We start from the raw sequence: 18,487 nt of genomic DNA, 5'->3' as shown, positions 1-18,487 counted from the left end.
TGGTGATATAAAATCTCTTCCCACCCCGACCTTCCATCCACCCCGTCTAGTTCCTTAACCTTTCCTGTGTCACAAACCTCCCCTTCCAACTTCCATATTTCCATTACCTCTCCTTATCATCCATCATCTCCCTATGTCCATTCAGGATCATACTTGTTCCCCTACCTTCCACAGTTCCCTCATCTATCCAACCTCCCTGAGTTCCCCTACCTCCCCTCGTTCCTCTACCTTTCTTACTGTCCAGAGTTCCCCAATTTCCCCCGAGTTCTCCTACATCATCTAGTTGACCTTCCCGAGTGTCCTGACCTCCCCTTGTGCCCCTACATCCCATAGTTCCCCAACTTCCATATGGTGCTTTCAGACCAGAGGAACTTTTTCACAGTTCTCAGAACTGTGGGATATAGTTTTTTGTGTGTCCGCACTGCAGGAACTGAGAATGATTGTAGTTCTTAGAACGCTGTTTTGAGGGATTTTTTTAGTTCCTACTTCAGGGAAGGTACTCTCCCAGCATAAGTGGAACCATGAGTAAGGTAAGTGTATGGTAATTGGTCCAGATGATGGGTTGAACACAAGTCAATGCAGGTTGCATTATGCAGCACCAGCAGTGTTGGGCACGTTACTTTCAAAAAGTAATTAGTTATAGTTACTAGTTACTTTTCCCAAAAAGTAACTGAGTTAGTAACGGAGTTACTTTGTCATAAAAGTAACTAATTACCAGGGAAAGTAATTATTCCGTTACATTTTGTTCCCCCTCAAAAAAAAATCAAATTCAATTAGTGTAATCATAATAAAAGTGAATGTTAAATGTGTTTAATGACTGAAATGGACACTTAACAGAACCAGTTAGTAACATTATCTACACTATATTAATATTTTTGTGGGACAATGTGAGATAAGACATCTATCAAATGTAAAATATTTTTGTAGTTATTAAAATTATGTTACTAATTACTGGCCACTGACGAGGACAAACGCTTTGTTCCTCGACATAATGTGCATTGCACGTAAACACTCTTGCCTTTTATTTCAAGTAATGAAAAGTGCTGGCTGTATTTCCAGTGTGAAAGCGCAGTGCTGGGCTGACCGCTCGCCATCGCTGGCTCTTCCGATTGAAAGTGTGCGCAGTAGTGCAGTAGGCGTGGCCTACCTACATATGTTGTCCAAATCTACTCTGATTGGCTTACTGTGCCGTTGTCTCATGTCTCCCCGCCCCACACTAAAGCAGAGTAAAGAAAGGCTGAACGAGCAGCGTGCCAGATGAGAACAGCTTTAATAAAGTAACGCATAGTATTTTATTGTAAGTAACGGGAACGGCGTTATAACGATGTAAAAAGTAATTAGTTAGATTACTCGTTACTAAAAAAAGTAACGCCGTTAGTAACGCCGTTTATTCTAACGCCGTTATTCCCATCACTGAGCACCAGCAACCAGCAGTTTTAAAAATCTGTGTCAAATGTGAGCCAACAGCTCTTAACATCCATTTAAAAACATGGACAAATGGAGCGACGGTAAAGTCCAGGCTTTACTGAGTGAATCTGTGACGGAGGAAATACAGCGCAGTTTTGAAGCGTCTAAGCCAAATATAAAAATCTTAATTCAACTAAATGTTCTTGTCCATGGATTTTTAGCTATCATGTAAGAAAACCCTTAGCGGATTAAATAACAATCCACATGAACATGTTTGGTAAACATATCACAAAGCAATCACTAACTATTTGAAAGTGTACAAATTTAAATCCTAATGTTGCTAGTTTGCTGTTTTCACAGCAAAACAAGAACATTGGTGGAAAAGGCGCACATCTGAATGAAAACAAGAAACTAGTGATGTCTCTATAGCAATTGTTGGTCAGCTTATGTCACGTCAGGGTTCTAGTGGTGGTGTGAATGCAAACAAAAAAAAGCCCTTGAAGGTATGTGGTTCTGGAGGGAGCTCCCTAGAACTGCTTGGTCCAAAAGCGCCTCTAGTTCTCCTATACTGTCTCCCCTCATTACCCTACGTGCTCCCTTCTCAATTTCCTGAAACTCCTTTAGTTCTTCTACCTTCCATAGTTCCACTACCCCAACTAGTACCTCTCTACCTTACATTGTTCCCTTACCTCTCCCACATTTCATAGTTCCAGCACCTCCCCAAGTGCCCCAACCTTCCACAGTTCAACCAAGTCTCCTTGTTTACCCACCTTCCCTACCATCCCTAATTGTCCTTGGAACCCTACCAACTCTGCTACTGTCTCCATTTCCTGTAACTTCTCTAGTACCCCTGCCTCCCCGACCTTCCATAATTCCATTCCCTCAAACAGTTCCTCTACCTTTCAAAGTTCCACGATTTCCCCTTCCATAGATCCCACACCTCACCCTTGGTCACCTAATTTGCCCAAGAAGGTGCTGGAGGAGGAACAAGTTCTTCTGACCCTTACAGTCTACTTTTAGCAAAATCACCTCCAGCGTGTGCATGTGCTAATATTTAATGTACTTTATGAACAGGATATTTATCAGGGCTTATAATAGAGACTGATTTTATTTAATGAGCTCTCAGTGCTGAGGATGACTCACCTTGCTGACATTTTCAGCCCACTGTATATGAATTGCATGAAAATATTTGGCAGAAAATTCTGAAAAGGCCAGGTTATTTTTACCAAGCTGCTCCCAGAGGGACGGGGCGACGGAGGACGCACACAGCAGTTGACAGGCACACGCACACGCATTGTCAAATTATTCAGAATAAGAATACATAGAGGGAATAGGACTACCTGCCAACACACACACACACACACACACACACTCACACTCACCCCTTTAAGCTGTTGCGCTCCACTGATGTGCTGCAGGACTCGGTCAATCTCCTGCTCTATCCGTCGAGCCCAGTGCATTATCCTGCAGACAGACAGACAAGAAGTGATCTGAAATTAGTCCACTATGTTTTGGTTGAAGGCAGCCACTACATCACATGAAGAGACAAGCACCTTTGAAAGGACATCTGTGGTGCCAGAAGATGGCTATTGATCCAATCAATATGGATCAATACAATGGAGAGTTTGAAATGCATTCTTGAATAATTAAATTATTCTGGTAACATTTAATTTCTTTTCAATTATTTTTCTTTCTTTCTTTGACAGTAGGTACGCTACTGTGTAGGCGAGGTATGTCATGTGTCAAAATGTGTTGGATGTGAGTAACCAGAGTCATGTATTCATAGTTAAATTGTTTGCGTAACTATTGGTCTTGGTTGTACAGAAAAATAACACACATAATGTAATGTTATGTTGTGAAAGAGGCCAATGTGTACACTGTGTGATAAATTCCATGGTATGGTATTCATATGTGGAGGTATTTTTTGCTTAGGTGCTGCTCTCAGTTCTACTCCCCCACACACACACACACACGAGTGATGCTGTGTTATGTTGTGGAAAATGTGTATGTAAATACTGCCTCCTCAAGACTGTGCTGGTGTGGTGTCGTCTGTTATCATCTGTAGCAGAACAGTGTCGCGTTTCGTTGCAGTTTGCGCCACGTCTGAGAGACAACAGGAAGCACAATAAAAGTGATTTTGTGACAAACATCAACTTGGGGGCATTCACTACAGCAAAAACATAAATCATACCGATGATAAGGTTGAAAAGAGAATGGAATTTCACACAGAGATTGTCAGAAATGAACCAACAGCACATAAAATGTGATATATTGTTGTCCAACACACATAATCCAGACAGACAGACGCACAGAGAGAGAGAGAGAGAGAGAGAGAGAGAGGGGTGGGTAAGAAAAGACAAGCTGCAATGAGACACAAAAGGAAGAGAAATGACACGCTGTAATTTTGTGACTAAACAGTGACTGTTATCCTCCTTTACAGACAGGCAGCATGAAACACACTCGATCTACAGCAGCGCCTTCACACAAGCAAATTCCATCTGCAGCAGCGCATTCACACAGACACACTCGATCTACAACAGCACACTTGCATGGACACACTCTCTCTATAGCAGCACACTCATCCGACACCCTTGACGTGCAGGGGCTCACTCACACTGACGCCCTCGATCTGCAGCGGCGCACTCGCATGGACACACTCGATTGACAGCAGTGCATTCGCACGGACACACTCGATCTGCAGCAGCACACTCACACCAACGCCCTCGATCTGCGGCGGCGCACTCGCACGGACACACTCAGTCGACAGCAGCACATTCACACGGACAGACTTGATCGGCAGTGGTGCACTTGCACAGACACACTCGATCTATGGCAGCACACTTGCACGGACACACTTGCTCTACAGCAGCACACTCACACTGACGCCCTCGATCTGCAGTGGTGCACTCGCACAGACACACTCGATCTGCAGCGGCACACTCACATGGACACACTCGATCTACAACAGCACACTCACACCGACACCCTTGATCTGCAGCTGCGCACTCACACCGATGCCCTCAATCTACAGCGGCGCACTTGCACAGACACTCAATTGACAGCAGCACATTCGCACAGACACACCCAATCTGCAGTGGCACACTCGCACGGACATACTGGATCGACAGCAGCGCATTCGCACAAGCAAATTCCATCTGCAGCAGCGCATTCACACAAACACACTCGATCTACAGCAGTGCACTCATATGGACACACTCGATCTACAGCAGGGCACTCACATGGACACACTCGATCTACAGCAGCAGCGCACTCACACCGACACCCTCGATCTGCAGCAGCGCACTCGCACAGACACACTTGATCGACAGCAGCGCATTTACATGGACACACTCGATCGACAGCAGCGCACTCGCACGGACATACTCGATCGACAGCAGTGCATTCACATGGACACACTTGATCGACAGCAGCGCACTCGCACGGTCACACTCAATCTACAGCAGCGCACTCACACAGACACACTCGATCTACAGCAGCGCACTCACATGGACACACTCGATCTACAGCAGTGCACTCGCACAGACACACTCGATCGACAGCAGCGCACTCGCACGGACACACTCGATCGACAGCAGCGCACTTGCACGGACACACTCGTTCTACAGCAGCGCACTCGCACGGACGCACTCGATCTACAGCAGCGCACTCGCACGGACACACTCGATCTACAGCAGTGCACTCGCACGGACACACTCGATCTACAGCAGCACACTCGCACGGACACACTCGATCTACAGCAGCGCATTCGCACGGACACACTTGATCGACAGCAGCGCATTTACATGGACACACTCGATCGACAGCAGCGCACTCGCACGGACACACTCGATCTACAGCAGCGCATTCGCACGGACACACTCGATCTACAGCAGCGCACTCGCACGGACACACTCGATCTACAGCAGCGCACTCGCACGGACACACTCGATCTACAGCAGCGCTCTCGCACTGACACACTCGATCTACAGCAGCGCACTCGCATGGACACACTCGATCTACAGCAGCACACTCACACCGACACCCTCGATCTGCAGCTGCACACTCACACCGATGCCCTCGATCTACAGCGGCGCACTTGCACAGACACTCAATTGACAGCAGCACATTCGCACAGACACACTCAATCTGCAGTAGCACACTCGCACGGACATACTGGATCGACAGCAGCGCATTCGCACAAGCAAATTCCATCTGCAGCAGCGCATTCACACAAACACACTCGATCTACAGCAGTGCACTCATATGGACCCACTCGATCTACAGCAGGGCACTCACACAGACACCCTCGATCTGCAGCAGCGCACTCACACAGACACACTTGATCGACAGCAGCGCATTTACATGGACACACTCGATCAACAGCAGCGTACTCGCACGGACATACTCGATCGACAGCAGTGCATTCACATGGACACACTTGATCGACAGCAGCGCACTCACACGGACACACTCAATCTACAGCAGCGCACTCACACAGACACACTTGATCGACAGCAGCGCATTTACATGGACACACTCGATCGACAGCAGCATACTCGCACGGACATACTCGATCGACAGCAGTGCATTCACATGGACACACTTGATCGACAGCAGCACACTCACACGGACACACTCAATCTACAGCAGCGCACTCGCACGGACACACTCGATCTACAGCAGCGCACTCGCACGGACACACTCGATCTACAGCAGCGCACTCGCACGGACACACTCGATCTACAGCAGCGCACTCGCACGGACACACTCGATCTACAGCAGCACACTCGCACAGACACACTCGATCTACAGCAGCGCATTCGCACGGACACACTCGATCGACAGCAGCGCATTTACATGGACACACTCGATCGACAGCAGCGCACTCGCACGGACACACTCGATCTACAGCAGCGCATTCACACGGACACACTCGATCTACAGCAGCGCACTCGCACGGACACACTCGATCTACAGCAGCGCACTCGCACGGACACACTCGATCTACAGCAGCGCACTCGCACGGACACACTCAATCTAAAGCAGCCCACTCGCACGGACACACTCGATCTACAGCAGCGCACTTGTACGGAAACACTCGATCTACAGCAGCGCATTCGCACGGACACACTCGATCTACAGCAGCGCTCTCGCACGGACACACTCGATCTACAGCAGCGCACTCGCATGGACACACTCGATCTACAGCAGCGCACTCGCACGGACACACTCGATCGACAGCAGCGCACTCGCACGGACACACTCGATCTAAAGCAGCGCACTCGCATGGACACACTCGATCTACAGCAGCGCACTCGCACGGACACACTCGATCTACAGCAGCGCACTTGTACGGACACACTCGATCTACAGCAGCACACTCACACGGACACACTCGATCTACAGCAGCACACTCACATGGACACACTCGATCTACAGCAGCGCACTCACATGGACACACTCGATCTACAGCAGCGCATTCGCACGGACACACTCGATCTACAGCAGCGCACTTGCACGGACACACTCGATCTACAGCAGCGCACTCACATGGACACATTTGATCTACAGCAGCGCACTTGCACGGACACACTCGATCTACAGCAGTGCATTCACATGGACACACTCGATCTACAGCAGCGCATTCACACGGACACATTCGATCTACAGCAGCGCACTCACATGGACACATTTGATCTACAGCAGCGCACTTGCACGGACACACTCGATCTACAGCAGCGCATTCACATGGACACATTCGATCTACAGCAGCGCACTTGCACGGACACACTCGATCTACAGCAGCGCATTCACATGGACACATTCGATCTACAGCAGCGCACTTGCACGGACACACTCGATCTACAGCAGCGCATTCACACGAGCACACTCGACCTGCAGCGCCACACTCGTACAGACACACTCAACTGCCAGCAGCACACTCATATTCACAACTCCATCTACAGCAACACGCTCGTATGTTGCCAGTCAGACATGATTCGTATCTGAAAACAGCTGAAATTTACATTTATACTAAAAGTGAAACAGTATACATGTCAATATCCACACATGAAAGCTGAGAGTTTGCTCTTCTATCTGAACAAGTGTCAATATGAATTCTGATGCTGCCAAAGGTGCTCAGCAACACCTTCTGCCCAAAGCTGCTTTCATTCGGCCCGTCATCAGTTTAATATCCAGCAGCAGAAACATTAAACAACTGCGGCGGTGCTTTAGGGCCTTTCGTAAATAAATCCATAGCATGCAACAGTACTGCAGTTATTTATCAGTTCCTTGACAAACCATTTTCTTCACTGCTAACAAGTTCACCTTCAGTATTAATGGTGTTTGATCTCCAGTGGGTTTTTTGACAGGTCATTTGTAAGGCACGGACGTAACACAGCAGTTTGGTCTGATCTTTCATTAAACTATTATAGTGAGGAAAAAAACTCAGCGAAAGATTCTGAAACTTACAGACTCAATCACAGTGAGGAACCCAGACAGTCCAAACACACATACAAAGAAGTGGTGCTCAAATGTACTACACACATCACAAGCTGTAAAACTGGCTCCACAATAAGTTGCCCATTTGTGCTGTGTTCAAACGCCACGCCCGGTAACGGTGTAAATCACCTCGAGTGTCAGCTGGTTTCACTTCCTACAGCTGCAGAAACACAGCTGGCGAGGGAGCAGTTACACTAATCAATGACACATACTGACCAGTGGAACTGCAATGGATTAGTAGAACAGCATGATCACACACACACACACACACACACACACACACACACACACACACACACACACACAGTATGTGCCAAAGCATATGGATAAATCAGTGGGCACTATTTAACAATGTGTGACACACTGAGACAGATAAATGAAGACACTACAACAAGAAGAACTACTTTCGACAGGTGACAAACTAGAACAACGAAAATAAAATAAATGAGTGGAGAAACATCACAGGAATTCCAGATGTTTCCAGTCATGTGCATTTCCTGATTAAATTAATCGAGTAACGTGCTGCCACTGGATCAAAATAAAGCTGATCCACACTAATACAGCTAAATTTACTTTTCCATTCACACTCACATGGCATTTTCAAACACTGAAATCTCGAGATGGCATGATATGATGACTTTGTTTCCAATACAGATGTTAATACCGAAACCTTGAGTCAGCTAATACCCAAACTCATTCGATAGCAAAAAGCACATAAACACTGCAAATCCTGTAATAATAAAGTATAAATATCATGAAAATCAATCATAATATTAAAAAAGTATCTTAATATGTAAACACATACAGTTCCAAAAAAAAATCCAAATGCAATTCCAATCTTTTCCGTTTGTTACAGGATGAGATCAAACGCTTTCTCCATTTCCTCTGATGTGCAAGAACTGATTTTCGCATGATGTTTTCTCAAAACAAACAAAAATGAGAGACACACACACACACACACACACACACATAGTAATGACCTTTTTATGGGTACACACATGTCAGGCTGGAGCGGGCCTCAGTGACTTTCAAAGAGTCGCCAAATGCAGGAACTTCAGGTCAGAAATGCTGCTCAACTGGCTTATGCTTCTGTAGGAACATGAACTAAAGTAATATCTGGCCTCCATGTGGCCTTCACAGTCATCAGATCTCACTCCAACTGAACATCTACTGTAGGAACATGTTTTGGCAGAACAGTACTCCATCCAGATATGTATGGAATCTAAAGGAACACTGAAGCTGGAGACTTTTGTACCTCGCTGACAGAAAGAGAGAGAGACAGAGAGAGAACACTCCATGGTACCCAGGAGATGGATTAGCTCTGCTAAATTGCCCTTAGATGTAAATCTATGTGTGTGTAGATGGTGCCCTGACGGGTGTCCTATCCAGTGTGTGCGTGTGTGTGTGTACATGTGTAGTAGATATAATTCTGTCCAATCAAAATTTAGACAGATGCTTGTGGCTGTACTTAAACACTGCTTCACTGATACAGTCTCAGAAACAGGGGTACAGTAGGAGTCCATTTCTGTTATCAAAGGTACAATCTACACTCTTGTACCTCCTAGAGCTCATCATTGGGCCTCAACGTAACTATGTGTACCTTTTTAGAGCCAAAAAGATACATAAATGTTCCCAAGCAGTATATCAAAGGTACAAATAAGTACTTCAGAGGGTACTGCCTCAGTGACAAGCCCCTGTACCCCTAAAAGTACAAGAATGTACTTTATTTTCTGAGAGTGTCTATTCATCCAAATGTGTGTTTGGTAGTTTAAAATATCCATCCATCCATCCATCCACTATACTTCACTTCAGAGTCTCAGCATAAATGCACATTACAGCAGAAGCCAAATGTAATTATTATTTTTTTTTCAGAAGCAGGGCTGCGTTCCAGCGCTCACACGCCGCAGAGAACCTTTTTCTATGTCACTGGAACGACGCAATAAAAAATTCAGCTTCCACTGTGCCTCAGGAGCAATGTACAACACACACACACATGCGCACACACAAAATCAGAGCAGTAAAACAGCAGCCCCATTTTCCTCAAATTTTGCAACATGATCAACATTACAGCATGACAAGAAAATAACAAACATAATCAAAAATTTATGACTGCTGAGAACAAATTCTACGGTGTAAGCATCATTCGGTTGTATTTGCGATGACTCTCTGCCCCCAAGAAAAATTACATGTGGGGGGAAAAAAAAGGTCTCCGTGGCCTGTGTCCAGACTATGACACTATGAGCTGTGTATGTAACTGTACTTCATCTGTAGCTGAGGTTTTTTTATGTACATTTCTCATCACAACACCAGTCATGTATTAAAAATGGATTATAATTTATTTGAGAAGAAAATTTTACCTCACTTCCATACTATATGTTTCTTTAACAGTAGCAATTATTACTTTAATTGTTGTGTTTGTTTATCAGTCTACAAAAAAAAACTTTACTTGAATACTTTACTGTAATGAGCCCGATGTGTGTGTGTGTGTGTGTGTGTGTGTTGTATTCAGCACTTATTCTCCAAGTGTGAATTTTCCTGTAGGGCGTAACTGCCTCATTTCGCGACTGTAAATGAAGCCTCCCACAGATTACGCAGCGTATCTCAAACTTCTCACCTTCATCTGGGGATTTAACTAATGAGGTCCATCCGTGACATCAGAACATTCCACAGTCCATTAGCATATCTGTGAAGATACTCAGTCATCCAGGTACAGTGGTGCTTGAAAGTTTGTGAACCCTTTAGAATTTTCTATATTTCTGCATAAGTATGACTGAAAACATCATCAGATTTTCATACAAGTCCTAAAAGTAGACAAAGAGAACCCAGTTAAACAAATGAGACAAAAATATTATACTTGGTCATTTATTTATTGAGGAAAATGATCCAATATTACATATCTGTGAGTGGCAAAAGTATGTGAACCTTTGCTTTCAGTATCTGGTGTGACTCCCTTGTGCAGCAATAACTGAAACTAAACGTTTTCGGCAACTGTTGATCAGTCCTGCACACCGGCTTGGAGGAATTTTAGCCCGTTCCTCCGTACAGAACAGCTTCAACTCTGGGATGTTGGTGGGTTTCCTCACATGAACTGCTCGCTTCAGGTCCTTCCACAACATTTCCATTGGATTAAGGTCAGGACTTTGACTTGGCCATTCCAAAACATTAACTTTATTCTTCTTTAACCATTCTTTGGTAGAACGACTTGTGTGCTTAGGGTCGTTGTCTTGCTGCATGACCCACCTTCTCTTGAGATTCAGTTCATGGACAGATGTCCTGACATTTTCCTTTAGAATTCGCTGGTATAATTCAGAATTCATTGTTCCATCAATGATGGCAAGCCGTCCTGGCCCAGATGCAGCAAAACAGGCTCAAACCATGATACTACCACCACCATGTTTCACAGATGGGATAAGGTTCTTATGTTGGAATGCAGTGTTTTCCTTTCTCCAAACATAACGCTTCTCATTTAAACCAAAAAGTTCTATTTTGGTCTCATCCGTCCACAAAACAATTTCTAGTAGCCTTCTGGCTTGTCCACGTGATCTTTAGCAAACTGCAGATGAGCAGCAATGTTCTTTTTGGAGAGCAGTGGCTTTCTCCTTGCAAGCCTGCCATGCACACCATTGTTGTTCAGTGTTCTCCTGATGGTGGACTCATGAACATTAACATTAGCCAATGTGAAAGAGGCCTTCAGTTGCTTAGAAGTTACTCTGGGGTCCTTTGTGACCTCGCCGACTATCACATGCCTTTCTCTTGGAGTGATCTTTGTTGGTCGACCACTCCTGGGGAGGGTAACAATGGTCTTGAATTTCCTCCATTTGTACACAATCTGTCTGACTGTGGATTGGTGGAGTCCAAACTCTTTAGAGATGGTTTTGTAACCTTTTCCAGCCTGATGAGCATCAACAACACTTTTTCTGAGGTCCTCAGAAATCTCCTTTGTTCGTGCCATGATACACTTCCACAAACATGTTGTGAAGATCAGACTTTGATAGATCCCTGTTCTTTAAATAAACCAGGGTGCCCACTTACACCTGATTGTCATTCCATTGATTGAAAACACCTGACTCTAATTTCACCTTCAAATTAACTGCTAGTCCTAGAGGTTCACATACTTTTGCCACTCACAGATTTTTAATATTGGATCATTTTTCCCAATAAATAAATGACCAAGTATAATATTTTTGTCTCATTTGTTTAACTGGGTTCTCTTTATCTACTTTTAGGACTTGTGTGAAAATCTGATGATGTTTTAGGTCATATTTATGCAGAAATATAGAAAATTCTAAAGGGTTCACAAACTTTCAAGCACCACTGTACATAGTAATCTGTGGTTGGTAGAAGAGAGCAACTGGACTTGCTTGAAAAGTCTTGAAGACGTTTCGACTTGATACTCCCTATTAGACAGACAGAACTGAGGATGCCTTTCGGATGAGAGGCGAAACGTCTTCAAGACTTTTCAAGCAAGTCCAGTTGCTCTCTTCTACCAACCACAGATCACAGTCCATTAGCTTCATGCAATACAAGAACGATCCAGATCCTGTTTAACTGTGTTAGAAATCTATACATGAAGCAGAAATCTACACCTGAATATGCTTTTTTTTTAATTTTGTGATGTATTTCATTGACAGAGTAGCACACGTACACCCCAACACACGATGTCCCTGCTGCACTCGGTCACTGTAACTTCACTGTTTTGTGCTCAGATTAGTGAAGAGTGAGAAATATATTTTAACTGAACACTGTAATATTAGCTATTCATTATATATCCACACATGACTTGGTGATAGCTGATAAGGACGATATTAATCATATTATAGGCATCATTATTTATCTAATGTCTGTCATTAATATGGATAAAAGTGAAAGTTTCTGTCTTCTAGTTGGGCAATTGTGAAATGAGCAATTATTATCGTCATTAAAAATGACATATTATACCGCTTTTTCACAAGTTGACACAGTTCCCTGAGGTCTTAATGAAATGTCTATGATGTGCTTTGGTTAAAATCTTACAAAGATAAAGCCCCACAGCTCCTTTCTCACTCTGTCTAAACAGCCCTGTTCAAAACGCCTAATTTGCGTGCCTGTTCCTTTAAATGATAATGAGCCACTGCTCACTCCACCCCCTTCTTCCACTCACCAATCAGATAGCACTTTGCTCATGAATATTCATTCAAAAAAGCAGTTCTCTTGCCATGAGTGGGGATACTCAGATGAGGGGGCGGGATCATTCTAATAAGCTCCACTTATGACAAAGAAAGTGGAGCCAAATCTGAGCGGCTTGTTGAAGCTCATATTTTCTGAAACAGGCTGCTGGAATGTCAGAAAGCTGCTGGAATGTGATGGCATAACAGTCCTTGCTCATGTAACTTTAACAGAGATGTTTTGTCAGAATTATTGCTTGGTAATCTGTTTTTGGTAAGACATTTACGTCAAAACTCGAAGGGTACTCAGAAAGTGCAGATCTCTGCCAAGGCCAAACGCCGTTATCGTGCAACGTTAGTGAAAGAGAAACTAACTTCTTGGATCCGTCCCATGACTCGGATCTGCGCCAAAATGCACTGGGTTCCTCCTTGGCCCATGCTACACACTTCCACCAAGTCTCAGAGAAATCAGGTCAGTCGGTTTTGCGCAATCACACTTGCAAACAGAAAAACAAACCTCACTGGCAGATGTAATAATTATTCCTTCCATCGTTAGAACAGAGCTTCTGTCTTGGAGATGACTGTTTTAAACAGTGCTAAAAAAAAGTTGTTTCAGTAAAACCTTTTATACTTTTCTCAAAAATGAAGACTCTGACGAGGAAGACTCCACTGGGTGCATGTGAGGAGACACTGCAGCTCATCGCTGCTGTATTATCAAGACCACAAACATCAGAGATGTTGTCAAGAAAGGAAAAGGAGTTGTCCTGTCTTCCAAGAAATTCCTTTTTTCCTTCATTTTCTCTGTCCGAGAATGCAACACCACTCACCTGCTACATCAATGCACTTAAAAGCATGACAACTTAGTTCACTATCTAAGTTACATTCGCTATTGAATTTTAGCCTAGCTAATACAGTTTCCGGGCAACACACGAAAGCTTTCAGTTGCTTGGTAGATTTGCCGATAAATGTATTCTTTTTTTTTTTTTTAACCACTGCAGAGAAATGCTACAGATGTGATGGTGTACACTACAGGGTTAAAAATCCAAGACAAGCTTCTGATTGTTTTTTTTGGTAATTCACTATTTGGAGTATTCATCTCCTTTTTAAAAGTTTTAAAGAAACAAAGTTAGTATCGTTATTAACAATATTACCAGAGGTCAGTGCTGGTACAATCAGTTGCCACTGAGTGACATTTCTTGCTAATTAACATTTGCTATTTTTACAGTGGCTTCCACACGTTATTTCCCTTTTCAAAGCAGTTGTAGAGAAATTAAACAGCTGCTGTTATAAATGCCACTGTGGGAACTCTTCCATCTCCCAGCTGTGCGATTTTGTCGTCTGCTGGAATGTCAGTGTCATTAAAGGATATGGGACATGAAACATAAAAGCACACTATATCAGTTTCTTTCCATTAAAAATATGAATTAATTGCATCAACAAATACAAAATCATCTATTAAATTCAGCAAAATCGTTATATTCGTGATGATTATATGGCATTTCTGCTCGACTTCCGATATGCATTTTTTGCAACCGGAAGAGCCGCTGTCACATGATCATACGTAACAAAAACTTTCGGGCACAGCACAAGCGGGTAGATGAATGGAGAAGTGGATGACAAGAAAATTGTTTTTATAGTCTTTAAAGTACATTGGACATCATACATTGGACATCATGGTGTATTGTGCTGCTTATGGTTGCAATAATTCCAATGGGAAATGCCCTGGAGTAAGTTTTTTTGCATTCCCCAAGGACCCGAAGCTGAGGAAAGTGTGGGCTCACCTGCGCATGCACAGGAGGCTTCGCGCATGCGCAGTAGGCTTGGTAGGACAAATCCAAGAGGTAGGATAACTTTACAGAACACCTGTTGAAAAAACTTTGCACCTACTGTTTCCCACAAACTGTGTTCGGACCATTTCACTGAGGATTCTTTCAACATTAATACTCAGGTACTGAGCGATATTAATTCATGAAACATGAAACAGGAAGTATAAGGATGAGGAAAAAAAACAGTTTAAATCGGGAAGCTGCGCACATTTGCGCCAGGCTGCACAAATGTGCGCAGCTTCCCAATTTAAACTGTTTTTTTCTCATCCTTATACTTCATGTTTCATGAATTAATATCGCTATTTTTTTTTTTTTTTAAATCGGATCTGCGCGATTCAGCCGTGAAAAAGGCAGCATCCGCCGAAAGGCGCGCTGTTTGCATCCCTGCATGGAGGCCAGGGGACAGGGCAGGAATATTTTTGCTGATATCAGTGATCCGGTGCGATTTCGCGACCCCCCTGTTGAAGACCTCTGCGCTAAGCGACTGAAAGCCGAGGTAAGGATTAGTATTATAATTTTGGGTGTATCAATTATTGATTATCATAATTCTGACTCGTTTCGCCATTTTGAATGTTTTCATCTCGGACTCTGGAAGCATTGTATCTCAATCAATCTCGAAAAATATCAGCAAAAAAAAAAATAGCTTGCAACGCACTTTAGCTAGATCTATGATGAACTTTCAATGTATGATACAAAAATAATACTTCTTTCAACAGATCATTAGCCTTTGAGCAGAATTGTTTTTAACTTACCAGGAAGTGTTATCGAGCCGACCGCTTTCAGTTTCATGAGGGCTGAATGAACTCTCACTCTCAGAATCATCTGACCCGTCAGAGTAAAGACAAGATCCATGTTCATGTGAATTTCCAGCTATCGGTTCAAATTGATAGGGTCTAACTTCACATCTCTGTGAAACATCGGGAATATCACTGTCGATGGTGTCCATTTCGGTAACCTGTTTACATTAGATTCCCAAGCGCTGGCTCCTTGGAAAGTTTTTGTTGCGTCACGGGTCACGTGACCACCTAGCTCATTAACGAATCCTTGTTTTACGCTGATGTATAAAAAAACTTGAATAATGTGATGATTTTCACATTTTTGACGCCCTGCAGTGATTTAGATGGCATTTCTTATGTCCTTTATACATAATTATGCCCAGAAAAAAATCCATGTCCCATATCCTTTAAGCGGGACGTTTCTCGCTAATTAACGTGTCCCAATGATCTCCCTTTCCAAAGTAGTTTAGATAAAAACAGATACTTTTTCAGCTTCACTGTGGCGTAACTGTGTCCAACGAGATACGTGTGGGCTGCTAGATTAGATTTCTGTAGTCACTTTATGAGTGGAAATAATTGGTTCAAACGGGTTAAACACCACCTTTTTGAGACATCACTCAAATCTAAGGCAACTTAATGAACATCGGAATAAAATGTTCAAGCCCAGTGGGTGAATGTGGGCCTGGTACATGAGTGAGGAGATTTAATTAAGTGCAGATTTCTCCACAGAACAAAACAGAACAGAGGGAGACTGCTCACACACAATACAGCAGCAAAAACCAGTGATTCCTCCATCACTTTATACACCACAGAAAGGACCTACAGGTGGGATGAAATCAAAGGAAACTGGGAGAACAGGCATAGAAACAGCAACAGGAAAGGAACTGGACCCGTGTGATCATCTCAGCTTTGCACGCTCCTTAACTGGGCTTAGTTTCAGTTCTCTGTTCTTCTAATTCAGCTTTCTCAGTTCCCTACATATCAGTACTAAGTCCTTAGGTACACTGAACACCTGTCGACAGCATTATTATGAATTGCCTGAAGAAGGCCGAGGACAGCTTTGGGAAACACTGATTTAATTTCCTTCATTTCCCTTCACAAAGTCTTGCTCGTCCCGACAACTCAAGACTGCTAAAATCAGATTTTTTATTTTTGATAGATCTGATTCAAGCAGGAAAGATTTTCTGTCGTCTGAGTCACAAAATTTATTTCACTGTGGTTTCAACTCAGAACAGAAATGCATGGGAACAGTGTCACCATTTGAGTCTAATTTTATCTCTGTTTATTTCCTGTTCTTCAGTACACGACTCTTCTTGATGTCAGGAATTTGTGGCAGGGACGAAAACTTGGACAAATACAAGAATGAAGGCAGATCAGGGGAGAAAAGTACTGTATGTTTATCTAGATCCATATCTCTAGTTGCCATGGTGATGGCAGCAACAAACGTGGGATGCTCATGCTTTTTTCAGGCTTTGTTGCTATTGTTAGCATTAAATACATTCAGATCCATCATCATCACCCCATGCTACTCAACAATCAAGTGGCTGTATTGTTACCATGAGCAGAAGATAGGGTTGTGCCATCAAATGCTACGACAGTGAGGGCAAACACATCGGAGCTCATCACTCGCAATTTTTTCATCCGACATCTACAAACGATTTAATAAATGAACAAAGCTCAAGTTGGCGTCACGGTGGTGTAGTGGTTAGCGCTGTCACCTCACAGCAAGAAGGTCCGGGTTCGAGCCCCGGGGCCGGCGAGGGCCTTTCTGTGCGGAGTTTGCATGTTCTCCCCGTGTCCACGTGGGTTTCCTCCGGGTGCTCCGGTTTCCCCCACAGTCCAAAGACATGCAGGTTAGGTTAACTGGTGACTCTAAATTGAGCGTAGGTGTGAATGTGAGTGTGAATGGTTGTCTGTGTCTATGTGTCAGCCCCGTGATGACCTGGCGACTTGTCCAGGGTGAACCCCGCCTTTCGCCCGTAGTCAGCTGGGATAGGCTCCAGCTCGCCTGCGACCCTGTAGAACAGGATAAAGCGGCTACAGATAATGAGATGAGACAAAGCTCAAGTTTTTCTGGTTCTTCGTTTTTGGTCTCTGCTTCTTCTGCGTTCGCAATAGTTCATGTTTTCTCCCTGGATTGTGTTTTGCATTCTGAGATTTGGATGACGTTAACACACTCTGCACATGGATCCTCTCCAGTCCCCTGAATCCTCGCTGTTACAGAAACAGAGAGAAAGAAGGCCTGTGTCCTGACTGACTGATGCAACATGAATTCTTTATTAGAGGAGCACAAGTAGTGCTTGCTGTGGTGATTCTGCTTCATTTCACTTCCAGAGAGAGAGAGAGAGAGAGAGAGAGAGAGAGAGAGAGAGAGAGAGAAATGCCATCCATCATCCACAAATAGGTTTTCATTCCAACCTTCTCAGAGTTCCACTCTGATTGGACGGTGACTTCCTCATTTCAGCAAGACGTGTAGTCATTGGACAGCACAATGTCTTTTTTTTCTCCACACGATGGCAAGAAGAGTCCAGATGTTTTCGTGTCCCGAGTTCAGTACACTGCTACAGGAACACAGGAGGGAATACACAGGGGATTTACAGCTCCAGCAGACTGTCCTTCATCCACAGCTTTGCCTCAATAATGCAAATAACAACTATTAAAGAGGACACTGATACTAGTAATAGTGTTTCCATCTAAATTATTATACGAGATGGACCTGTTCCCATTCAGCACATTTCCAGATGTCTTTAAAATTTCCCTTCACTGGAACTAAGAGGCACAAACCTGTTCCTGCATGACCATGACGATGTTCCTGTACACAAAGCGAGCTCCA

At 43.9% G+C, this 18,487-nt stretch overlaps 1 protein-coding gene across 1 annotated transcript in view; it reads right to left on the bottom strand.

Moving 5' to 3' along the window:
- LOC132874314 (voltage-dependent calcium channel subunit alpha-2/delta-2-like) overlaps window positions 1–18,487 on the bottom strand; it is a 60,582-nt gene that overhangs the window by 38,814 nt on the left and 3,281 nt on the right. The window contains exon 2 of the mRNA XM_060910394.1: window positions 2,790–2,871. Coding sequence (XP_060766377.1) covers window positions 2,790–2,871 — 82 coding nt within the window. The remainder of the gene's footprint in view (window positions 1–2,789; window positions 2,872–18,487) is intronic.

Source organism: Neoarius graeffei, chromosome 26 (genome assembly GCF_027579695.1).
Source record: "Neoarius graeffei isolate fNeoGra1 chromosome 26, fNeoGra1.pri, whole genome shotgun sequence".
Classification (NCBI taxonomy): domain Eukaryota; kingdom Metazoa; phylum Chordata; class Actinopteri; order Siluriformes; family Ariidae; genus Neoarius; species Neoarius graeffei.
Note: the sequence above shows the minus strand (reverse complement) of the source record. Positions and strands in the feature narration are given on the sequence as shown.